At 38.4% G+C, this 26,703-nt stretch overlaps 1 protein-coding gene across 1 annotated transcript in view; it reads right to left on the bottom strand.

Annotated features, from left to right (window-relative positions):
- The window catches only part of CSMD1 (CUB and Sushi multiple domains 1), a 1,810,668-nt gene that overhangs the window by 1,257,475 nt on the left and 526,490 nt on the right, over nt 1-26,703 (bottom strand). Inside the window, exon 3 of the mRNA XM_023517585.1 lies at nt 8,277-8,389. Coding sequence (XP_023373353.1) covers nt 8,277-8,389 — 113 coding nt within the window. The remainder of the gene's footprint in view (nt 1-8,276; nt 8,390-26,703) is intronic.

Below are 26,703 nucleotides of genomic sequence, written 5' to 3'. Positions count from 1 at the left end.
TAATCACTCTATGCCCGGACATCACAGTTCTCTCTTTGCTAATCACTCTATGCCCGGACATCACAGTTCTCTCTTTGCTAATCACTCTATGCCCGTGCGTGAAGCCGACTTGCAACGGTAAAGGTGGTTGCTGAACAAAACAAACACAAGGCATCAGAGAAGGGGAGACAGTCAGAGAAAAGGACGCTCAGGGCTTCGGGTTAACACAGCTTCTGTCGTCAATTGACAAAAGCCATTCTGACCTTTCTGTTAGTTGTGAAACTCTTAAGAACTTGAAGTTTATGAAAGGCTTTCTGCTGAAAAACATGAACATAAAAAATTGTGCATATAATTACAGAGCTTCATAGCAACTCAGATATTTTCCATGACAACCAAATAAAAAACATCAGATGTATAGAACAGGATGCCTGCACAATCCACCAGAATCATTAAAATTAAAATCAACTCCTGCGCTCACTGCAGGTCAGGGAGCGCCTTGCCTCTGACCGCAGGGCCAGCCACCTGTGAGTACAGGCCCCTCTCCTCACGGCTGAGCTGAGGTGGACAGAGCACTGCCTCTGGCTCTGTGCTTTGGCCAGGCCCAGGGGCTGCCCACACTAATTCTATCTTTCATTCTTTCACCAATATTGTCATATTATCAATAGCCGTGGATAACGTGGGAGCCTTGCTGGATCAGCTAACATGCTCTCTGCATAGCAGTTCTGTATTTTTCCTTTCCTCCCATCTCGGAGTTACTCTGAGAAAGTAATCACATTGCTTCTCTATCTACGTGTTTAGGAGATGGTGCTATTGACTGACAATGATATTTATTTTCTTTTTATAAAGTCTTGTTTCACTGTGATAATAACACTCACCTTGAGACCTGCTCTCAAGACAAATGTTTACTTGTACGAGATGTATTGTTGGGTGTGGGTACAAGCTTAAGCCTTGGATCTCTGGAACATATGCAATAAATATTTTCAAATGTCACATTGAAACCCGATTAGTGGTTCTGATGCACCTCGTGTGGAAATGTCCCGCAATGGAAGACAATGAAAACTCTGGGCCTCGAATCAAGAAAAGGCTGAGAGGGGCACTAGCTCCGGTCTTAACACAACAACTAGGAGAATGACGTGAAGGCTATGTTGGCCAACTGGATGAAAGTATTTCAAATTGTATATGGAAACAACACACTGTACCCCACGATAGTATTCATCTACACAACTATGATTTAATAAAATAATAATAATAATAAAAAAGAATCAAAGGGAATCTTGACTGAGGAAATCCTGGGTTTCCCAGCTGGGATGACTGAACAGTCAGGAGGGAAGTAGACCCAGAAGTGTTACATTTGTTTCAGCTCCTGAAACTGCGATCAATCTGCAACAACGCTAAAGCCGCAGCGGCTGATGGACGGCGGCTGATGGACGGCGGCTGATGGACGGCTGCTGCTCCTTCTTTGCGTCACTTTCTGCAAATGGAACATTTCTAACCTGCCAGGTGTATCGTGCCGGCTCTGAGCTCTAATTCAGGTGGAGTTTCCGTAATCACTTCAAGGAAGAAATAAATCAGTTCTGACATTCTAAATAAAGCTTTGAGCTTGAAGGGTAATAATCTAGCTGCTCTTTCTAAATCCAGATCCATGCATGTTAAAGGGAAGAAAATTCTGCTTGAGGGATGTGTCAGAGGGAAATGCCAAATCTATTCAGCCAACAGGGAGGCGCCCAGGCAGCAGGGAGCCGCGCCCCTTCCCAGAGCTAATTACTCAGAGAAACCGGGAATGAAAGGTCTCTGGGTAGGAGATTCGGGTTTCTCTGATGAAAATGTACAGAATATATGAAAACGGAGGCAATTTTCATATACAATAAATGAATATTTAACTCATTTTCAGTTTGTAAGATTTTAGTTTAATTCTGATGTCAAGCCAATGGTTTTTAGCAAACATCTTATTGCCCACACTAGGTATCATATAATATCTTGTTTGTGACTTTTCTTTAGAAACACCTGGGTGCATGGGTGTCCTAACAAGAGAGAATATCTATCTTTCATTTTCAGTACTTACTGACACTTTTTCTTTTTGATTTTGGGGTCAGGATTATGAACAACTGCACGAAGTTGACGTGGGGTTCCTCATAGATTCTTTTATCAAAAAAATTAATATTTACTCTGTGCCAAATGTGAAGGATTCAAACTTGTCTTTTAATTTCATCCTTTTCCTCAGGGTACAATGGAAAAATGAGCACAGGGCAGTAAGTTCCATCTAACGACTAGACTGCTCACTACATGAGCGTTTACCAAATTATTCAATATTTCACCGTCAGTCAATTGAGCTATTTAATTTTTCTAAAGTGCTATTAGGAATTTGGAATTCACTTGGTCCTTGTTTTCTGTGTTCTCTCTGCATGTATTTGGGACACCAAATCTATCACTTAAAATCAAAAACATAAAATGAAAGCACGAACAAAGAAAATGTTATATTTCAATTCATAGTCTGGTAAAATGAATCCGATCTTTTATTTAAGGATCTCACGGAGCAAGCTTTCTCTTTTACAGATGAAAGTATGTAAATACTAAACTTCCTAAGTGCTGGGTGTGTCAGAGGTGCGGGCTGCAGGTGCTCCGAGCACAGGAGAATCGGGGCTCACACGTGTCTCCCCTGATCCCCGCTAAACTCGCGTCCGTCAGCGTCGTCTTGCTTTGTTGTCCCCCTGTCAAACCAATTTCTTACAATTCTTAAGGACAGTCACTGGCTTTCCCCCTCACCTGTTCAGTTTCTTCCTGACTCAGAAACATCCTCTTGGTATCTGTCTGCTCAGGGTCTAACACCAACGAGGCATTGAGGACATGAACTTCACAAGCACCTTCTCCAAGACACAGCCCAAGGGCACATGCTACATTGAGGACCTCTACCTGGCCCTGACCCATGCAGGGCTCAAGATTTCCTGTTTAGCCGTCTCCTGTCAAGCCAACGTGACTGCTGATGAGCTTCCATCAAACTGCCGCTGGTTGGGTCCGCCATTCTCCCTCCCTCGTCCTTGATGGCAGGTGCCCTTCATCTCTCTGCATTCCTGTCACTCGACTCAGTCTGGTATCTGTGGCAGATGCCCAGTGAATGCTGAGTAAGTGAATGAGGAATCGACAGGCGGGTAACTATGTGAGGTGTACATGTGTGTGTGTAGGTGAACACTGCATCCACGTGTGTACACACTCACACCAGTGCGTACATCTGTGAGCACACAGAGTCACTGAAACACAGCGAGTGGCTCAACATGGACTCTGACTGTCAGCCGTTCCCCTGCCCAGTCTCCCTCCCACCATCGTCCATTCGCCTGTCCATCCAGATACATATACTTTGCTTAGGAGATACATAATATTATATGATAGAATTAATGATTTTAAGGCAAAAACAAACAGGAAAAGAGAAGAATTCTTTTAGAATCCAAGAAAGCCCCTTTTGCCGTCTTCATGAGTAATCGCTTTACCCAATCCAGCAAATGAAATATTTATTTTACATGAAAAGTATTTCCTACCACAAGTAAAATTTTGTTATTTACTGATGTTGAATTACATCTCACTATACCTCCAGCATCTATTTGTTAAATAGATTTTGACACCTCGTGTTATTATAGATTTAATGAATAAAATGTAAAGTCAATATATGTAAAGATAGTACCTTAGGAAGTTGAATTAAATGCTGAATGTGTAAAATTATTATTTACGATTAACCTATTTGATGTATTTTTGTATTTAAGAGTCTTCTCTTTTACAGATACTACATGAGCCATATATTTAATGGTATCTTAATGAGAAATGATTCTCCCCATTTCTTATCAGCTCTGTTTTAACCAAAAATTACATTAAATCTTTCTTCTTCCTTCCCAAATTTGTTATCTCAACTATAAATATCTATACAAAAATATGTATTATTATCATCAAGATTTATTTCATGACCTGCCATTGTCATCTGTTCAAAATGAATTGATTCACAATCTATGGGATTGCCCTACAATATCGAGACGTGTTCTATACTAGGCAAGTATTGATTCCAGTGAATTAGTCCTAGATTCTATTTCATTCACAGAGTTGGTGCTTTCAGGTCAAACATAAGTTGTATTAAAACCAAATATTTTATTTTCACCACATACCAGATCATATAAAAAAAAATTTCATAGAAAACTCATTTCATTTAAAATGCCAAAAACTGACTCTAATTATGGGATAGTACTTCATGAAAATGAAATTTTAAAAATATAACAAAGATTTAAATTATTAATGTCAATGTATGGAAAATGTACTAAATAGCTTATGAAATATTTGAAATGATATTCAGAATAATTAAGTATGCATTAATAAAAATTTCATAAAAACAAATATGAAGACTTCGTGAACAAAATAACTAATATTTTGACTCCAAGAGTTTTTATAATATACTTATGACTGTTTCTAACATTTAGTTTACTTCGTCACAGAAGAAAAAGTATTAGAAAATAGAAGCATTTCCTTTTAATATGCAAATAAATAGAAAAATCATCGTCGCCAGAGGTTCACTGGAGCCTAAGTTTCGCACGTCTCATATATTGGGCCTGTGCATTCTCCCGACTGTCCTGAGTTCTGTATTCATTGTGTCTTCATGTCTGACAATTGTCTGACCTCCTTGATCACGTTTTTTCTTAGAACTCAGATAAGGTTAATAAGAAAAATTATCTATTCTGTTTAAATAACTGAGATTTTGATGAAAGAGGACAGGCAAATAATAATACATGAATAAGTAGGATTTGTAGACATGGTATTTCAAAACTGGGCATTAATAGGAATTTTGATAATAACTTATCTAAATTTTAATTGTGTGTAACCCTAATATGTTGTTACCAATTTATCAAATACACATGCACATTCCTTCGGTCACAATCAAGAATAATGCTTAAGGATGGGATAGCAAATAAAATATTATAAGATCACTCTAGGAAGTTAGTAATTTCAATTTTAATTCTGTATTTCCAGTTAAAATGTGTTGATTTTTTTACCAGCCACCTATAAAATTACTTGCTAAGACTTGCTAAGGTCCATGCTCAGAAAGTTAAATACTGTCTAGGGTCAGCACTATTGTAGAATTTATAAATATTTCCATTTCATTTCTAGAGGTAAAGTCAATGAGTGAAGTCAATTCTAATTCTATTAATGAGAATATTTAATTTACTGTTTCCATACTCATTATGAAATTTAATATTTCCTCGCATGAATAATAATTTATGTAAATCATACCTATTCGAAAGTAGAGACTGAAGACACTGGAGTTCAGTGCCCAGATGATGTTTGTCAGTGGGGTTGTCATTTGTAGATAGATCTTAGAATTTTGGAAGAGTTTGTGAATTCAAGGTAATTTAAATTAAATTAAAAATTCAATGAGAAATTAAATTAAAAAACTAAATAAAAATCTGGCTCTATTAAATATATCTCAATACTAATTGAAAGAAACTACCACTGTAAAAGCTACAGAAAATTATTTTTAAAAAACTGATTTAGGGGCAGCGCCTGTGTCTCAAAGGAGTTGGGTGCTGGCCCCATATGCCGGAGGTGGCGGGTTCAAACGGGGCCCCAGCCAAAAACTGCAAAAAAAAAAAAAAAAAAATCTGATTTAGTGTCCAATTTCCTTTAGAGATCGTAGATAATACATCAACATTTCATTTTATTATTTTGTTCATATAAATTATGTTTATAAGAATTATATTTAAAACAATGTAATAATATAATTATTTTATAATATAATTTTATAATATTACATAATAATTTTATAATTACTTATAATATAATTTTTATAATAATTATATATATTAAAAATTATATAAATTATGAACACTCTCTTCAAAATAAAAAATAATGGTAAGGAAGGAAATGTGAATCACCCAAAGCAGAGTGTTCTGATTCCAAAATACTTTAGATACTTTTCTGACCAATATTGTTGGCTCTGCTTGTATTGGCATATTTTGTGTGCTATTTTAATAAAATCTCACTCTACCCCCGACATTGCCATGGTAAGTTACAGGTATCTAAATTCACAATGAGAATCAGGAGGACTGTAGATGAAGTAACTAGTGTTTGTGATAACATCTTTACTCTCCTACAGATAAGTTTTCTAATTTTTAATCTCCCAGTTAGACTTTAGTTTTTTTCTCTAGATATATATACATTCATGCTCCCAGGAGACCAATAAACTAATTAAAAAACACTTTTAAAATATAGATATTAAATATTGGGTGAAATTTTAACAAGACAGCTATTTATTGAGTTTTTATCCTTTTTCAAAATAAAGGCTGATATTTATTTGTAAATATCAAACTATATTATAATATCACCACTTAACATCTAAATTTCACAAAAAGCTTATCCGCATATCCATTTAAAAAAAAAACAAAAACACATTTAACTTAACTTATGGCCCTATTCATTTTTCTAGTCATTTTCCCAGCTGGTCTTATGAATAACACCAAAATATTTTTCTAACAGGGAAAATTTCACCCATATTTTTAATTATATCATCATGATAACTAGTAAAACCAACAATAGCCCAGAAAGTTTTGATAGAATTATTCACTTAGCAATCACTAATGGCCACAGTTTCTATAACATGAATCTCAGAGAATCCAGAAAAATGTGGTATTCGGCTATCAGTTTGTCAGAAAGGGCAATAACATTGCTGAGTTTCTAAAATGTAAAAGCATTATCCGTCTTCTAAGAAAGTATCCTACATGTGTTTTGAACAAAGCATGCTCCACAAGCAGCTAGTTTGGATGGCTTTAGAGAAACTTTTGTACTGTTATGCCAAAATAAATTATGTGAATTGAGGGTTTATCAGAGAATATAGTATATAAGTATAGTCAATTCTTTTTTTTTGCAGTTTTTGGCTGGGGCTGGGTTTGAACCCATCTTGTCTGGTATATGGGGCCAGCGCCCTACTCCTTTCAGCCACAGACGCTGCCCAAGTATAGTCAATTTTGAAAGCCCATGGCACCTTTCGATCTTAAATTAACCTGCTACTTTCCAAAGATTTAAATATTCCTTAATTGTCAGTAATATACTTTAACTTCATTTAACTATGTACCCATGCAGTATCCTGAAAGGGTCAAAGCAGTTTACAATCCTTGCATCATTCCACTCATAACTTTAAAAGCGTAAATCAAACTGTTTATACATCTGTAAAAAGAGATTGGTCTACTCTTATTTTCTGATTATTACTACTAAATTTAGTTGCACTAACCACATGCACATGTTAACTTCCTACAAAAAAAAAAAAAAAAAAAAAAAACAAGTTTTGCCCCAATGCACTGAGTTTTCCAATGAGAGTATGTACATATGACTTAAGTGGGTATGAGGACCAAAGTTTGCAAAGTCATTCTATAAAAGGGAGGTGGTCTGCTTCTATGGCCATGAGATTTTTATTTCATTTTAATCTACAGGTACAAAAGTTTATTTGTGTAAATGAGAGGTGGTCTGTATCTATAGTCATAAGATTTTTATTTTATTTTAATTCACAGGGACCAGAGTTTATTTGTGTTAAATACAATAGCTCTTGCATTATATGGGAAAGATAATTTAAAATCTCTTTGTGAATCAAGAATAAATTAAACACACCAAAGCATCTAAAGTATTAACATTCAATTTCTTAACATCTAGTGCTTGAGAAGATCATTTCCTCTACCAAAGTTTTGTCTGTTTTATTCTTTAAAATTCTGCCAACAAGCGGCTTAATAATGATAGTAATACCCCAAAGGTAATCTACACACAAAATCTGAAGATGTGGAAACACATAACAGAGAATCCCTGCACCTCACATGATCAAACAACAGTTAAAGCAAATTAATCTTCTCAATTAATTAAAGTTTTCAGCTTTGACAACAAAACCTCAAGTAATGAAATTTCTTTTATGTAAGCACTGACGAGCAGTATTATTGCCCAACAAAAATTTTAATAAAACTCTTCTACATTAAAAATGAATTCACCACCTAAGAAAGCTACTAGTTTGTAATCAAAGTTTTCAAAACGTCTCCACTGCAAGTTCACACAAAGAAATTCCAACCAAGAAAGCTCTAACCAAATAAAAGAAAACTATCAATGTGTTTTGTGCTGGAAAATTCTGTGATTTCAAGAAATAGTATTATCCAATTTTCAACATAGTACACAAAGGCCGCATGCCAGCACCATGAAACCACCTCGGACACGGCACTGCATCTTAATCCAACGCAGCAGACGTGAGGCCACTGGGCAGTGAATACGTGTCAACAATGCAGGCAATCTCCTACCTTCATAGAGTGCTTTAAAACCTTGGGCGCTCACAGCGAAGTCTGTCGTGAACCACAGAGTGAGGATAGATCCTGTGCTCACTATCGAGGAAGGCAGCTGAAATCCCGATAGCCTAAATTTGAAAAAGATACGAACAGAGTTAAACAGCATGAATTTGTTAAGCTTATTTGATAGAATCATTGAACAATCCCTTTAAGTATGGCATATTTATTTCTGGTATGCCAATAACAATTTTACTGAGTATAGTCATACATTGTGCTTTGGTATGTAAATGAAATTAAGCTTTTTCAAGGATCAGAGTTTGTTCATTTAAATAACATTTGAGGAAATTCCGTCCTACAGGAATTATCCAACACGTCATTGTCTTAAACTAAGCATATGGAGGAAGAATACAGCCTTTCAAAGTCATTCTTATTCATACTACACAAAACAGTGTGATTTTGCCTCTGCTTTGGAATTTATTCCATTTCCTTCTAAGTTATTAGGTAGGGGATTGTCAGATCTCATATCAAATGGTGCTTATTGATGATATCAACCCTAAAAGAACTGTAGCAGTGACTGATGAATTGATCTTGATGTTTGTTTTCAAGACAAAGTTTTTGGAACCTAAGAAATGTTTTCCCCCTGTCCTTATGTGGGGATATTTGTAAAACTTTTAATGAAGATAAAATCAAAACTCTGAATGCATGAGCTAACACAGTGATAGGCACAATACCATAAAAAATAATAGCATTTCCAAAAGTCAAAGAGAAGCTCCATCAACTCACATTTGAACCCATTTTTCCAAGGTGAATAGGTTTGTTTACAAGTATGTGGCTTCACGTAGCATGAGCACAAGCTATAATGCCAAAGAATCAATTGAATGGACGTTACTGGGCGGCATTAAACATCACCGTAACCGCTAAGGGCTGCAGATCAATGTGTGGGACCTAATCAATGTGGCTTACTATGCCCAGTTAATGAAACACTAATAGATTAATAAAATGACAGAACCAAGTAGCTAAAAAGCAAAAACAAAGTTATATTTAAGTAACAGAATAATTCTCTGAGTGTTATCATTACTTTTATTATGTTTTTAGTACAAATAGTGTGTGTTAAACAGCTTAAGTTTTTCTACATTTCTTTTCTTTTTTTCTTTTCTTTTTTTTTTTTTTTTTTTTTTGCAGTTTTTGGCCAGGGCTGGGTTTGAACCCACCACCTCTGGCATACGGGGCCGGAGCCCTACTCCTTTGAGCCACAGGCACCGCCCTCTACATTTCATTTTATCTAAAAAACTATTACTAATTCATTGGTTTTAGATGGCCGTAGTCTGCCAACAAACCACAATTTCCTGTAAGTCAACTTTAAACTCACTTTGTAATCAATCTATATATGAACAAAGTGTGTATGTGTGTATGTGAGTGTGCATGCACCTGTGTGTGCGTGTGTATAAATAGCAGTGAGCACCAACAAGACGCATCACAACACCATCTCGCTGGCTAATTCCATTGTATCTGTGAGGCAGTGTTTTCCATGTGGATTCAGAACAGTCCGTTGGGGAAAGTAAGGCTAACATAGCAAAGAACGGGGGCAAGAGGTCTCAAGCTGTCGAGAGGGCAAATGAATACTGAGATTGCTCTGGATTTATGATAGGACTCCCAAAATAAGAGGCCCTAGAAGCCTCAAATTCCAGTAAAGAGCTTGTATTTTTGTGTCATAAAACCCACACGCTCCTGAGGTGCGGAGGCTGGCTTGTCCTTTCTCCCCTTCCTGGGGCGTCTCCTCTTTCATCCCTGCCTTTCAGCTCATCCCCTTGTCTCTCTGGTACAATGCACAGCTCTGCGAGGATGCTCACCTTTCCCCAAATTACACTCAGCTCCATGAACTACCCTATCTGCTCTCTACCCTTTTATGTCGTTTGATCCCCTCAAAGTGGCATTCTTCCCTTGGATGTCAAGCCAAACAACTCCCAGGTAGTCCATCCCCATGAAGAACTAAATGGCTGAAAAGTAAGGAAGGAAACCGCTCTTTGTCGTGTGCCGGGGGATATTTGGCTGTGTTGTTCAACTGTTATCTGATGCAACATAAGAAAGAACTCAGAACTCAGGTTGCTTCTGCTAAGGAAACTGAGTTAGATCCCCCTGTAACTGAAAACCAGCAAGAATATGGAGCTCACACTCACCGTCAGGCAGTAGGGTTTGGTCAATATTTATGATACTCCACTCACCAGGAGCTGAATAAACATTTTTTCAAGTGCCACAAAACACATATCAAGACATTCTATATCCTATAACAGAAAACAACCCTCAACATTTAAAAGAATTGAAATCACGCAGAGTATATTTTCTGACCACAATGGAATCAAACTAGAAATCAATAGGAGGAAATTAATATGAAAATGTCCAATTATTTGAAAACAAATCAGCCCAGCTGTAAATAATCCATGTATCCAAAAGGGAGTCTTGAGGGTAATAAAAATGTGCATAAATTGAATGAAAATGAAAACACAACCTATTACAATTTTGAAGACTCAGCTAAGAAGTGTGGAGAGGGTAATTAGATGCATGAAAAACATACATTAAAAAAAAGAAAACTTCTTAGGTTCTACCCAAAGAACCTAGAAAAAAAGAACAAATGAACAAAATCAACCTAAAGCAAACAGAAGGCAAGAAATAAGAAAAATCACCATGGAAGTCATGAACTTAACTTTTTATTGATTTTTCTATGTTCATTGTTTATCTGGTACACTCGATCTCATATATTAGCTCTATGAGTTTTTTTAGATTCCTTGGTATTTTCTTTATTATTATTATTCAAAATATTAAGGGGATACAGATGTTTCTCATGCCTGATTCGTGTCAGGGATAGAAGAGTGGCCATCCCTCAAATAGTGGTTATCGTGCACTTAGGTGGGCATTTCCCCTTCCCCTCTGTCTTCTCCCCTCACTTGATTTCTGTCTTCTTCCTTCCTCTATGTACCTGTGTGCCCATCAGTAAGTTACAACATATGACGTAGTACATGTGATATTTCTTTTTCCAGTCTAGAGGTACCTCATTTAGGATAATCATCTCCCGTTTCTTCCAAATTGCTACAAAAGGCATTACTCCATCCTGTCACATTTTATTAATCCACTCATGAGTTGACGGGCACTTGTTTGTTCATGTAGCCTTATAAAAGACAGATACCTGGTAGTGGCGTTTCTGAATTGAATGTTAGGTCTCCTTTTAGTTCTCAGAGGTATTTCCATATTGTATTCCATAGGGGTTGAACTGACCTGCAGTCCCATCAATAGTGTATAAGCATCTCTTTCTCTCGGCATCCATGCCAGCATCACTACTTTTTAAGGAAGTGCCCACATCATCTCTAGTTGCCAAATTTAGGTATGTACAATTTGTGTAATTAACCTCTTATTGTCTTTTTTAGTTTAATTCCTAATGTTGAGTGTTTTTGCCTCCTGAAATTTTGAAAGACCACTGTACATTCTACACTCTTGATTTATTCAGATATGTGGTTTGTCAAAATTCAACAGTAATAAAATACAAAAATTCATTTAGAAAAAACTTAAAATCATAAGGAGGATATTGATTGGGTGAAAGGAGGCAAGATTGAGGACCAGACACATATCAGCACTGGCTTCTGTTGGTGAAATCAGGGAGAGTGGATTCCAGCCACCGCTGGCTGGATTGTCCCACCCAGAAGCATCGTTACGGAGGCACAGTGAGACAGTGGTAGTTTCTAGGAGCCTGGGAGGAGGTCACTCCAACAGCCAAGCACAGAGACAAGGAAATTTAAGGAGAAGGAGGAAGAAAGAGGAAAAACAGGGTAAGAAAAGAACAAGAAGAAAACACACATAAGGAGGAGCAGAAATTCTGGTAACATGAAAAACTAGAAGAGTTTCACTCTCCACAAGGGATCATGAGGCAGCTGCCATAGAAAGGATCTCACCTATAAAGAAATTATGCAAATGATAGAAAGGGAATTTAGAGGAGGGATGGGAAAGTCAATCAAGGTCATTGAAAGACAAGTGGAAAACTCTGAAAAAGAAATCTAGAAATTGACCCATTTATTGATGTCATGAGACATCATGAAATTAGACATATATCAGAGCTTAAAGAGTGAACGGAGTCACTCAGGGAACTTAAAGATTCAGTAGAAAGAATAAAAAACAGACCAGGCAATGGAGAAGAAAGAATCTCAGAGCTAGAGGATAAGGTAACTCAGGCATTTAAAGAGGCAGAAAAGAAGACAGCAAAAGCAGAGCCATCTCTCAGAGAATCATGCGACTTCATGAATCATTCAAACATACAAATTATAGGTATCCTCAAGGGAGAAAGAATAACCCACAGGAACTGAAGCCCTACTGGAGGAGACCGTAAAGGAACATTTTAAAGCATCACCAAAGATTCTGACACACTCCTTTTAGACGGATATTGAACCCCGGCTTGTCACAACACTGCATCTCCTACTCACAGTGTAATGAACTGTTGAAGGTCAAGAGGAAAGAAAAAAAATGCAAGCAAGCCAGGAGTAAGCGCCAGTTAGCCTATGGGGCAGAACCCATCACGGTGGCAAGCAAACCAGGAGTAAGCGCCAGTTAGCCTATGGGGCAGAACCCATCACGGTGGCAAGCAAACCAGGAGTAAGTGCCAGTTAGCCTATGGGGCAGAACCCATCACAGTGGCAATGCACTTTTTAGCTGAAACTTTTCAAGCCAGAAGAGAATGGCCACCTACCTATAAACTTCTTAAACAAAACGATTTTTATACCAGGATTCTGTATCCTGATAAACTAACCTTTAATCTCAGCAGAGATATCAAAAATTTACTTATTAGTAAATACTGAGGTAATTCACCACAACAAGACCAGTTCTTCAGGAAATACTTGGACATATTCTCCACACTGACCATCAACATAGATCAGCAATGAAAGGACAAAACCTGGTTTCTATGTTAACACAGAAGATAAAACTAAGCAATGGACTTTCACAAAGTAAGATGAACAGAATTCCACCATACTCATCAATTCTCTCAATAAATGTGAATAGCTTGAATTCCCCACTGAAGAGGCACAGGCTGACCGACTGGATAAAAAGCACAAGCCATCTACAGCTATCTTCAGGAAACACATCTAACCTCCAAGGACAAAAAAACTTAGGGTGATGGGTTAGAAAATAATATTCCAGGCAAATATAAAACAGAAGAAAGGAGGGGGGTCACTTTTATTTGCAGATTTAAATAACAAAAGTAAATTTAAAGCAACAAAAGTAAAGAAAGTAAGGAACACAAAGACGGTCACTAATGGTCAAGGAGACAAAACAAGAGGACATTTCCATTCTAAGTATATATGCAAAAAACTCAAATGCTACCAGATTTATTAATTTTCACTAGATTATTTATCAGAGCTCAATTTATAATCACCAGGATGTGGAAAGAGCCCATCAACTCATGAATGGATTAATAAACTATGGTATATGTATACCATGGAATACTATTCAGCAATAAAAAATATGGAGTGTAGGAGACGCCAACATCCAAGCAAGATGACCTGCAGCTGAGGCGTGGACCTCGGGCTTTTCCTCCACAGGAGTTCCTTGTGGGAGGAGCCCGTGCCCTCAGCCCGTAGTCGTTGTTAATTTCTCCCCTCACCTGGATCATTCCCTTTCAATAAAAGGCTAGTGCGGAGGTTGATCGGGGCTACCCGGAAAGTAAGGGCTAGCCCGCCTTCCACAAGCTTGTACTTCTAATCAGCTTCTCGCCTGGTTCCTTCCTGTGCTAACCGTGACCAGGACCACAGGAGCCCGAGGGGTCGCGACAGTGGAGACTAGGGTGGCGCTTGTGGCTCAGAGGAGTAGGGCACCATCCCCATATACCAGATGTGGTGGGTTCAAACCAGCCCTGCCCCCCCCCCAAAAAAAATATATATGGAGACTTTACATTTTTCATATTAATCTAGACAGAGTTGGAGAACATTCTCTTCAGTGAAGTATCACAGTAATGGAAAAGCAAGTATCTATGTACTCAATTCTAATATGAAGCCATTAGACAAACTAATACATGATTACACTAAAGAAAAACCTAATTTAATTCAAGTGGGGGGCATTGGGGAGGACTGAGATGTTGGGAAGGAAGGAGGGGTTGGGGTGCTCCCACATAATAAGCATGATGTCAAGGTGCATGGCCCCCCACCTGGGCGCAGGATGAAGCTTCAACAGGGACCTCACAACCAAACACAAACATTGGAACCTAACCATTTGTGCTTTCATATTAATTGAAATAAAATAAAATTCATATAAAATGCCTAATGTCTTATTGCCTAAATAATGTATATGCAGATGACAAATAAGCACATAAAAAGTGTTTAACATTAATCTACATTAGGGAAATGCAAATAAATCCCAGAGAGAGATATCACTACCCTACACACCTATTAGAATGGCTAAAATAAAAATAAAAATAAAATGTCAACTAGAATGTAGAGAAAATTGACTGCTCATCTATTGGTAGTGGAAATTTAAAATTATACAGTCACCCAGGAAATGTTTAACATTTTCTTTAAAAATTAAACTTGATATTACCATGCTATTCAGCAATTGGTCTTAGTATTTACTACAGAAACTCTTATGATGATTGAAAATATTTTATGGCTCGGTGCCTGTGGCTCAAGCGGCTAAGGCGCCAGCCACATGCACCTAAGGTGACGGGTTTGAATCCAGCCCAGGCCCACCAAACAACAATAATGGCTGCAACCAAAAAATAGCCAGGCGTTGTGGCAGGTGCCTGTGGTCCCAGCTACTTGGGAGGCTGAGGCAGGAGACTCGCTTGAGCCCAGGAGTTGGAGGTTGCTGTGAGCAGTGAAGCCATGGCACTCTACCCAGGGGGAAAGCTTGAGGCTCTGTGTAAAAAAAAAAAAAGAAAGAAAATATTTTACATTTTTAAAAATATTTTATATATTTTCTTTCTTTCTTTTTTTTAATATATTTTCTTTCTTTTGCAGTTTTTGGCTGGGGCTGGGTTTGAACCCACCACCTACGGCATATGGGGCCTATGCTCTACTCCTTTGAGCCACAGGCATTGCCAAACTATTTTATATCTTCACTGTATCATATCAACATCCTGATACTGTTACTATACAATAGTTTTGAAAAGTGTCACCATTGGGAAAACTGTAAATGGTTCATAGGATCTCTCTGTATAATTTTTATAACTACATATGAATCAATATCTGACATTAAATAGTTTAATAAAAATACATTAAAAAGGTTGAGATAGAGAGGCATGCAAAAAATATTAACAATGATTAAAAGAACCAATTTAGCATACGAACAAAAAAATAATAAAACATTCCAAAGATAAGTTTAACAAAAATGTTGATTATTTCACCTAGTAACTGCCCATTTCAAAGTTTTCAATATATGTTTAGGTATAAAATATTGTGTTACCACTTTTACATAAATACAATTTCATATTCTTTTTATTTAATAACTTTTATAAAGAGTTGTGATTATGAAGGAACATGGCAGAACTCCATTAGCTCAAGAATAAGTAGGAAGATTCTAAGTGTTCTGAGAACAATGTTCTGTGACTGGTCAGCAGGTGGGGGCAGTTCAGCATTCACAAGTGTAGGTGAAACATGCCTGTATGTTTTACATCTGACAGTTTTCTAAATACCAGGAATGAAATGGACTCATTTATATTTGAGTGCAGAAAGATGGACTCCAACACTGATTGGATGGAGAAGGATGAATTTATATAAATGAGCCTGAAGAAATTTCAAGAGCTCAGTTCATGATTAAAACGTTTACAGCCATTGCTTCATCACGCTCTCCAAAAGTAAGGAGCTTTGTAAGAACAGCTGGTGAAACTCGCTCTTTGGTGGTTTGGCAAACATGCCATTGAGGACTGCAGGGGGCCAGCAGACCATGAGGTTGGTCGTATTTTCCTCTTAGTATTGCCTAAGAATATCTAGAGCCAAATTTCTGTTCTTTCCTAAGCATTGAATACACTTTTTTTCCTTTTTTTTTTTTTATTAAATCATAGCTGTGTACATTAATACTGTCATGGGGTACAGTGTGCTGTTTTTATATAAAATTTGAAATCCTTTCATCCAACTGGTTAACATAGCCTTCATGTCATTTTCTTAGTTATTGTCTGAAGACATTTATATTCTACATTTAGAAAGATTCACGTGTACCCTTATAGGATGCACCATAGGTGTGGTCCCACTGATCCCCCTCCCTCCACCCCTCCTCCCCCCTTCCATCCCCTCCCTTCACAATGGCTTTATTCCAGATTCCACCTGTAGGTATTTCTCTAATTCTCATCTTGCTGCCCTCTTTGTATCCTTCTATCTTTGTCAGCCACCGTATTTCTCATTATAGCTTATCCAGGGATTAATAAAGTACTAAGCCAATGAAAGAAAGAAAACTCCATGTTTCCCTATCAAGCCTGGTATCACTACACTAAAACACGGGAACATTTGACCCATTTCATCATATTCTGAGACTTGGAAAATTCATATTTCTGATAGAATAGTTAGGTGTTAGAATTATTTAAACTGTGCCATAATAACTGAAGTCCAAATTCAGCCACAAATATTTATCTTTCTGATCTTGGTTTTATTCATTCCCCCAATTTTGTCTAAATAGATTCAGCAAGTATGACGTGTTACTAACTATTCTGACCGATAGGGGCAGCAGCTGGTCCTGACAGCAAGGCATGAAAGGGGTCTGTTCACCCAGAGGTCTGCTCTACCTCCAGGACAGGGCTGTCACCATGGAAAGCAACCCTGTTACCCTTATTCAAAGTGTTAAGTTTTCATCCCCAGGACCTAGTTAAATCATTTTCAGGAGAAAGAGAGAATGGCCAGGAAGGAGGTTTGGATGAGAACAGTGACAAGACATCAATTTTATTTTTAGTTAAAAAAATTATAGCTAATTATCACCCTGAACAGGCCTCTGTCTGTGTATGCTTTTTAAGTTGCATCTCTGCTGTCCTGTAGAGTCTCATTTACGATATTTTCTACTGGGAGAAAGCGGTTCCCCTCACGTGGAGCGATATTGGCAAAGGAGAGAATGCACCTGTCACACGTGAGTGACTGGTAGGCAAAGTAGGAACGATTTCTGGCAGCCCTTCAATATTCCAGGGGTGTGCTCATTCCGCAGAAGCACGAGTTTCAAAATTGAACAACTTTGTCCTTCTTCCATCCCTCAAGAAATTACCAGGATGAATTGCACCTAGAAATAGATTCACAATAGTTTGCACTATGCTATCATTCAAGATGTCCAAAGCACCAATAGCAGTGTGATAATCTTTACTGTCAGAGTGGTAATTGCTGAAGGAAAAACCCAAAATAAAATTCAATGAAAAGCTAAGTCGTAACAGAAGACCGGCATAGAGGAGTTCATTCCACGTGTGTTAGTCCGGGAGCCGTCACCGCGTAGACCGAGGTGCACTTCAGAACCACACCCTGGGCCTAGACTGAGGTGCACTTCAGAACCACACCCCGGGCCTACTGCGCAGCCTGTACGCTGGTTGTCTGGAAATATCAAATATCTTTACAACTCCAGTTTAGTTAAAATGTCAAATGCATATTTTAAGTAAATTGGGAGAAAAATCACTAAGTCAAGTCTTTTTCCAGAAAATGTAATCACTTTAAAGAATTTCTCTCTAAAGACAAACGTTGCCAAATCTATATTAACAGTCTGTACTTTAATCATTGTGTTCCTTCCATTGCCGATAGGAACATCTTCATAATCCCACTTAGAAAAGGCTTGGCCTGCTCTAAGGCGTGAGAATCGATTAACAATTAGGAATAGAAATAATCTCAGAGAATAATTCATTCGATGGCTTACCAATGAAATTAATTTCCTCAAAAAGAGGTTATTTATTATTTATTTATTTATTTATTTTTCCCAGCACGATACTATCCAGGGCGGCACTTAGTCCCAGCAACCTAACTACCTGCTTAGGTTTTTGGGACTCCATCCATCTCTCCCTACCATGGTCAAGTTTTGACCCCACACTGTATTATTTGGAAAAGTTTCCATACCACGGAATAAAATATCAGGCTTATTGTTTTTCAAAACTATCCATTTTGTGGATAATATTATTTTGAGTTCCATTACTTCTGTAGCAGCCCAATAGCCTGAATTTCACCATATTTTTAGTTAGAAAAACAGCATTAAAGCAATCAGAATTAATGTTTTAGTTATTCAGAGTATTAACATATTCATGGTTAACCCATGTTCTGCTTTCAAAAAATCTTCCTGTCAAGCAAAGGATAGGAAATAAATAGGAATATTCCAGAAGTAAATACGTCGGGATAATCCACAGAGGTGTTTTGTACCCTCAGTCCTGCCTCCTATCATTGTTCAGTTTTGTGGGCGGGAAGAGTATGTGGATGTTGGGGTGTATAGGTTATTGATAACCTTTGAGTACTTCGACAAACTATGACATGATACTCCCAACACATCCTAACTTCCAATTGAGTGTTTTCAAAAAAAAAGTAATAACAGTGCCACAATCTGGGGAGAAAGTGATCAACTTGGAGATCTGGGAACAGCTCAAACATTTAAAAGGTTATGTATTAGTTTTTTAATGTGTTTTCCCAAGCCACCAGAAGATGTAATTTGATTAAAAGAAATAAAAACTACCTGTAAAGAAAAGGAACTATTTTGTAATAGAAAATAACACAATCTTGTAGCTAAGAAGGAAGGCTGAGATTAAATTCTGAATGACGTGTCCATGCACTGGATGGTTGAAACTAGAAGGTATTCTGCACTTTCAGATGTCAAGTGTAGGGTTATCGGGCTAGTGTTTTCTCCATAAAACAACTTTATTATTTGTAAAAGTCATTCAATATTGTGTTCTGGAGTTCATCCACGGTTGTTTTTAGGTATGGGAGGCTTTTCTTTATTAGAGAAGAATTTTAATGTGGGCTTAGACATTCCATACTATTAGATATCTGTCTTTCTGCCTTTTATTTTATGGAGGAAAGCAACCATTAAGAGAGATATTCAGATATTCATTAAGAGAGATTTTCAGCCGGCTTGAAAAGGCTAACTGGCTCGAGGGAAGGGGACACTTTTGGTGGCAGGATGTCATCATGGTCCTGGGAGAACTGATGTAGACAGAAGACCCAAGAGAGAGACTGGGATATCCGAGAGCAGAGCAGGCTGAGTGAAGCCCTGGGAGGTGGCCATCCTCATGGAAAGGACATCTCCTTGTAGCTGGGATTGTGTCGCAACAATGGAATAATGGGGCATGTTCAGTTCAAATACTTCTATGACTCCAGATCAGTGTTCCCCCCCAAGGGGGGAAGGGTACCCTGTGTGGTGCTGACACAGAGATTGGGCCCCTCTGAGTAGGTCTGGAGCTGAGGATAAAAGATCAGACACACAGATGCAAGGAGCTCCATCCCAGTCTGCTCAGAAGGGAGACAGTGACTTGGTCCCAGTATCTTTTCCCCAGTGCTTTGGGGTCACACAACACCGCAGACAGAGACATCGTTCGGGGAAGATGGTGAAATGGGACAAAACTGAATTGTACACACACCCAATGGCTGAATACAACTAGGCTTTACCAGATTAAAATTTATTTCTTACTGTAAATTCCATATAAAATGTTATTTTTTTACATCCTAACTTTTGGCTTTTGAAAATATTACCTATTACATTTATCTGTTTTAACACTAATCTGAAACAATAATGCAGAATATATAAATCTACTCTCAATATTAATTTCAATTATACATTTTTATCCAGATATGTAAACCATACGTATACATATGCATATATATATGTGTATATATATATATATATATAGTATGTAAGCTATTGTATAACTCAATCTTTTAAAAAACGTGTTGAATTTTAAACTTGGAGAGCATCACTTAATGTAACATCTCTTGACGCAGACTGAGTTAAGTAACTTATAACTGTAAACTTATTTTTTTTTCAGTTGTTTTCCTGATTCCTTAACATGCCACTTGACTGTCCCAGTAGCAGAGATATATCAAGTAGCAACTGTATGTGAAGTTTTCCATTGCTCCTGTTATTAGGAAATTAGGATTAAATGTCTCGATTCATGTCCAACAATTCCAGAATGAACTTGATTTGTTCACACTGCCTGTTTTTCTTCTTTCTAAAGCCCCCTCACACCTGCTTGAGTCTGGCTCAAAGGAAAAGCTTCACCCAAAGGCAAAGCAATTTCTGCATCTGGTTTTACTCCTTTATCTCAGGCAATATAGAGTTCTTAATAAACTTAACCAATTCAATAAAATAAACTATTAGCAGTCCAAAAAAAAAAGTTGAAAGATAAAACATTTTGTAAGTTACACACTGGCAAAAGCCTAAGAAAGTTTTCCATGTTCCCTCCTTCATGTAGCCACAAATTATGAACACAATGTAACGAGGAGAGTGTCAACTTCACACAAAGGAATGTCTGCATGAGAAGAACCGAAGCAGGTCTGTTATTGTCCAGGGCTTACTTTAATCCAAGTCATCCTGGGTGGCTTATTACGTGCCTGTCAATACTCAGTGTCTCAGAAGGAGCACCTGCGTGAGTGACTCATGCCGTTTTAAAACAGCTTTTCAGGCCAACTTCTAAATTAAAGAGTTCACGTGCCCAGCACATCTGTTTACCTCTGTACAGACAGAAAGATATGTAATTATGTATTTTCCTGCAATAAAGTAGAAAATTTCCTTACGACACATTTAGAAATAATTTCTTTGTGTTCAAGTGGCTGTAAATAGACACATACCATAGAAATTTCGGGGCTTTGAAAATACATGATTTTTTATTAATAATCCTGGATTACTTTGACATTTGATTGTTTTTGTTGTTTATTTTTTATTTCATATTAACGTGAAGGCATGAATGTTTAAGGATATTGTTTATCTTTAATAAAAATTATGCATATTGAAAGTATATAACATAGTATCTTGATATCCATGGGGAAATGATGTCCATTGCCAAGCTTTTCGTGTGTCTATGAAGAGTGATGCGTATAATTAAGCAGAGCTCTTAAAAGTAAGAGATTGGAAATCTTCCGTTGAAAAATACAGTTGAGTAATATACTGCATAATTAGCTGTGTCATCTGATGTTCTGCCAACACAGAGGTAGTCGCCTCTAAAGGATTGTGCTTCTGGAATGTGAATACATTTTGTTATATTTTGAAAACATCATGAGATGTTCCCTCACTTCTTCATAATGAGAATTATTTAATTGATCCTCATAATGTCTGCTTCATTGGTTTCAGACGTTTTCTGTGTCTGTGTGTGTACATACAGCTACATGTACTTTGACATGGACATACTTGGACATACACAAAATGCATCCTTACCAGATGAAGAAAAAACAGGCTTTCTTTACATCGGAATGTTTTATAAACTGAGGCTAAGTATGGCCCTTTGCCAACCCCTCTTAGAAACTGAGAAAAATAGATTAGCTGGTACAATCTGCAGAGTCCAGGTCGGATCAGAAAGTTGCAAAAGAACAGGGTGCACTTCATGATGGGCAGACTGGGCAGACGCCAGTCGGGAGCAGAGACGCCAAGTTTCTGAGACCAGATGGGAGAAGGGAACGCGTGCACAGACATAGCCCTCCATTTTGGGGACCCCAAGAGTTGGACCCCTAAATTCCACAGGCACAGAAACTCGAGGTACAAATGTAGCTCACTGGGGCTCATGGAGACACCCAGGTGCCCTGGAACACCTGGAGCACGGATGTCCCCCTCAAATATTGCTGTGATGCTCTCATGATCTCACGGGGCCCGCGAGAACACCTGTCACCCTCAGTTAAGTGATAGGGGCAAGGTCATCATCTTCTGTGTTCCTGGTCATGGCTCATGACCCAAATTAGTGGTCACCTGGCAGGAAATGAGTGAGGAGGTGAAAGGGAGAAGGGACTCAAGGACGCTGGCTGAGACTCTGCTGTCCCAGACTGCCGTCCCACCTCCCGCCAGACGTGGGACTGCAGGTGACGGCCGGACCTTTCAGGGCCAGCTAGAAAGAATAAATGCACATAAAATCTAAAATGTTTAAATCATTGGGGAATTCCTTCTCTTTTTTATTAATAAAGTTAACTGTGCTGTTCCATATATAAAATAGGTCCATACCCTAACCCACCCCAGGTGTGCCCCACTGGTCTCTTTCTGAAGTGGGGCACCACATGCCCCTGGGTTTCTCATGCTGTGTGTATTGGTTTGGAGGAGTAATTTTCTGAAGTAATATTTGCTGTTTCAGTACTGAAAAAGGAAAAAAATCACAATTAGACCACTGCATTTAGTTTTAATGTATAGCTTTCCTCCCTAAGAGGCTTACATCACTAAAAACCTCTGTTTATTCAAATGTCTCATTGCTAATATCATGCTTATTACACAGTTTACTTTCTCCTGTAATTCTGAGAGGAATTTCATCTGGTTATGGTGATTTAATAGACATGGTACATTTTAGTTTGTGCTAAATAAAAATTTCCTCCTAAGGGATTTCACTCTCTGCTAAACACTACTCTCTCATAAAAGTGCCTCTGGAAAAATAAATACGTTTTCTCTAAATTGCATTCTAGACAAATTTGTCAAGAATTAATTCCACCGATCCTCTTTTTCTATCAATGCATTGAGTTATTTTGGGAAATTTTTTTACAATTACAGTGTCTATAACGCAGTCTTGGGAACAGAAATCTAGACAGATTTTGCCCCAAGCATGAAATAACATCTTGAGGTGATTTTACTATGACGAGAGAACAGCACCATTTGTAAATGTCATTAATGCAGTCACAGCATTTTTCCAGTCACAAACATCATTGTGAAGACTTTACTCCAAGCCAAGCCCTTCACACTGGCACCTCCCAGCTCATCACCCCCAGGTCCACCGAAGTAATAAGGATCCATAAATTGTCTTTCTAGTGAAAAGGCCATTAACCAGATTTTTATTTCAGGATCACTTTTCTGTCTTTTTATATCAAGATATACCACTTTTCCATATTACAATTTTAGATACGCCCTGGGCCACTTTAGACTGAACACAGGGCTCCTGACTTACCTTCTCCTCTGGGTGTTGGTATATTTAAAAGTAATCACAGACAGCAGGTCTGTGAAACACCCAGGGAGACCCTCGCTGATTTCTTCATGGCCCCTGCGAGTTTATTCCAGGTTCTTTCCTCATGACCTTGGTAACATTAAGGAAACATTAAAATAGTTCAACAGTGTCAAATAAAGATATGCAAATCGGTGACACCCGACAGAGTATATTTTTAAATTGAGACTTTCTTCTTAATTGTGAACCCAACTTTTGTAAAGCTGAAACCTGAATCTAGTTGCTGAGTGAAATATGTGACATTTAGATCTATACACATACACAAGTTCAGAGATTGGAGCAGAAAGAAGAAAGAGCCCGGGGGTGGGGGGGAGAGATGAGAAGGGAGAGGTGAAATTGAGGAAAATCACTTGTCATTTGTTTCACAGGGTGCCTGACTACAGTGATCGACACTGTCCCATTTCAAAAATGTTCTCTGAGTCTGTGTAGTGACTTTGCATAGTGCAAAAAAAAAAAAAAAAGAAAGATTGACTAGAAAAAGGAAAAGATAGAAGAAAGAAACAAAATAATGGTGCACGCTGAAAACACAATCAGAGAATGGCCTCTGCTATCATTTTGAAGTCAAACGTTTGGCATCTGGCTCATGTTAGAGACACACAGAAGGGAGGACACTGGGAAAACTAGCTCTGTTCTCCTTACAGAATTGATACGATTCATGTATACTGTTATAATATTTAAATATTAAGTAGGTAAAGGGGAATTATTTCAAGTAAAGAGCATAATTTTAAAGCCACAATGATAACCCATACTTACACACTTCTTAATATTTATCAATGTGGTCTCAAAATACCTCTAAATATACTTAAAAAGGTTTGGTAAAGTTCACAGGACAGAATAAACAGAGGTGTGGCTGAATCCAGAAATAATGGCTATTGGATTTAAAAAAAAAAAAAGATTTATGAAATCAAATTAACCCCTCACTAAAACATATATGGTTTAAAAAAGCATAAGTATTAATTATTCTGAGAAACTAGGAAAAATAAAACTAGTATTTGACAATTTTATCAGATGGCTCATGAGAGAACAGCAACTCACAGAACACCTGAACTGCCGTCTCCCTGGACCTAGAGGCTGACCAGGGTGGCCGAGAGGGGCCAGACTTACCTGGGAAGTGAGTCGCTATCATACTTCAACGCAGTTCTCACATTTTTTTGATTTTCCAGAAGTGGGGCAACACGTCAACTCTGATTTTAGCTAATCCCGCAAAGCATCTGCCATTCACTGCTCTGAGTTTTTAAACGCCATATTCTCATGTCCATCCTTAAAATAACTTTATGACTTAGAAATTAATAGTATCCCATTTTATAGGTAAAGAAATGATGCCTTAGAGATCATTAATGACTTATGTAAGGCCACATAGTTGGAGTCAGTGAGGACCAAAGCCAAGATTCAAATCCGGGCATCTCACTCCAGAGCCTGTGCTTTTAACTTCGGGAAGCTTTCAAGGAATCTCAAGCCAGGGCCATGGAGGACATGAACATACATGGAGTCAAGTATATTTGGTTATTGATTATGGACCAAATAATAATGTGAATTTCATTAGCACAAAGTTGTGCAGAAATAATAAAATGGTTAAAATGAAATAATTTTTAAATTAATAATAGAAGAATCAACCTTTGAATTAGGAACAGGGAGCACATTTAAAGCAGTTCCCTGCGGGGTTAATGTGGCTGCCTGGCAGGTGCAGCCCTAAGGACCAGCATTCACAAGGAGGCCCGTGAATCCTGGGCCCTCGACTCTGTGAACGCACGTACATGCCACAGAGGAGGAAACCCAGGGAACACATTGAAAACGGCAAATGGCAAATTCCATAAAGCAAATTTTATTTTACTTTCTCTCCTTTTTTGGTGGGGGAGTGGAGTCTGACTCTGTCACCCTGGGGAGAGTGCCATGGCCTTGTAGCTCACAGCAACCACAAACTCCTAGGCTCAAGCAAACCCCTTGCCTCAGCCTCCGGAGTAGCTAGGACTAGAGGCAAGCACCACCACGCCTGGCTAACTTTTCAATATTTAGGAGAGACAGGGCTGGTCTTGAACTCCTAAGCTGAGACAATCCTCCTGCCTCAGTCCCCTGGAGTGCAGGGCTTACAGGTGTGAGCCACCGCGCCCGGCCACCAGCTTTCTCTGTGTGAGAACCTAACTTTCTTCTGTGTGGGCATTCGCCTACTGTGTGAATGTGTAAAGAAATTTCCATCTTTTGATTCAAAGAGACTATTTTTTCCCCTCCACTCTCAAGTATTTATGGGTGGAGTTTAAAAATGGCACACATTTGCTTGTCTCTTCCACAAGACAGAATTCTGGAGGACATAGGGGAAGGAAGGTCGACTGAGCCGTGAAGCAGGTGCGCCCAGCAGCTTTGCTCTGCCGTCCTGCAGCCGCTGGGAGGGCAGGAACGCAGGCCTCACGAAACGTTGCAATGTGTGGAATTTGTGAGTTTTGACTGCGGGATCCAGAAGTGCTCTTTTTTTTTCTCTTCAGTCTCAGGACTAAAGATTTCCACTCTTTCATAAATAAGGATAAGGAGTTTTAAACATCTGGAGAGAGGAACCCCACATGGGAATACTTGGCAGCACTTGGGCACTTTTACCCCTCAGCCCTGTGCCTGGTGCCAGCATCACCTGACGTTCCCACCACCCCACAAACAAACTAAAGTAACAAACAAGCAACTGAAAGAAACTCCACCCAAACCCTTGTAGATTGCATTTAGGAAGAGCTCTGAATAGACTAAAATTAAAAAAAAAAAATTAAAAAAGAAAAGGAAGCCATGTCACTGAGCTAAATCCAACATTTCCACTAAATTATCACCGCGGAAACAATTTGGAGGAGGCACTGCTAAAGAGACGCTTGTCTGCTGACCAGACAGACGCGGAGAGCGACAGGTGCAGCCGGCTCCGCTGGGGCTGGCTCCTCCTCTGAGCGTCACACACGGTCTGCCCCCTCCCGCCCTGTAACCCCCACCATCCAAATCCCTCTTCCATTTACTCGAGAAAATGTTGCATATTTCTTTTTTGTCATCACATCACTCTGAAGGAAAAAATGACAAGAATGTGAAGACCAATTATTTCCCATAGAAAAACGGACAGAGTAGTAGAATCGTTCCCATCTCTCACACTGTTCCTGGAGGCAGGGATGAAGTCAGTGCCGTTGGAAAGCATCTAATTTATAGGCCTGTATCTCGCTGTGTCATATGTTGTGGTGTAGAGAGGTGACCAGTGAACAGTAGAAGAGGCAGAAATAAGAGGCAGCATTTTAAAAAATACTAACAGTATTTTGTTATTTGAAAACATATAACAGGTTCCACTGGAGAATGTAAATTGATACACAAGTATATCAGCCACACTGATCTATGGAA

Source organism: Otolemur garnettii, unplaced genomic scaffold (genome assembly GCF_000181295.1).
Source record: "Otolemur garnettii isolate 467f Iridium unplaced genomic scaffold, OtoGar3 scaffold00114, whole genome shotgun sequence".
In the NCBI taxonomy this organism is placed as follows: Eukaryota; Metazoa; Chordata; class Mammalia; order Primates; family Galagidae; genus Otolemur; species Otolemur garnettii.
The sequence above is the reverse complement of the archived record's forward strand: the minus strand, read 5'-3'. Positions and strand labels throughout refer to the sequence as shown.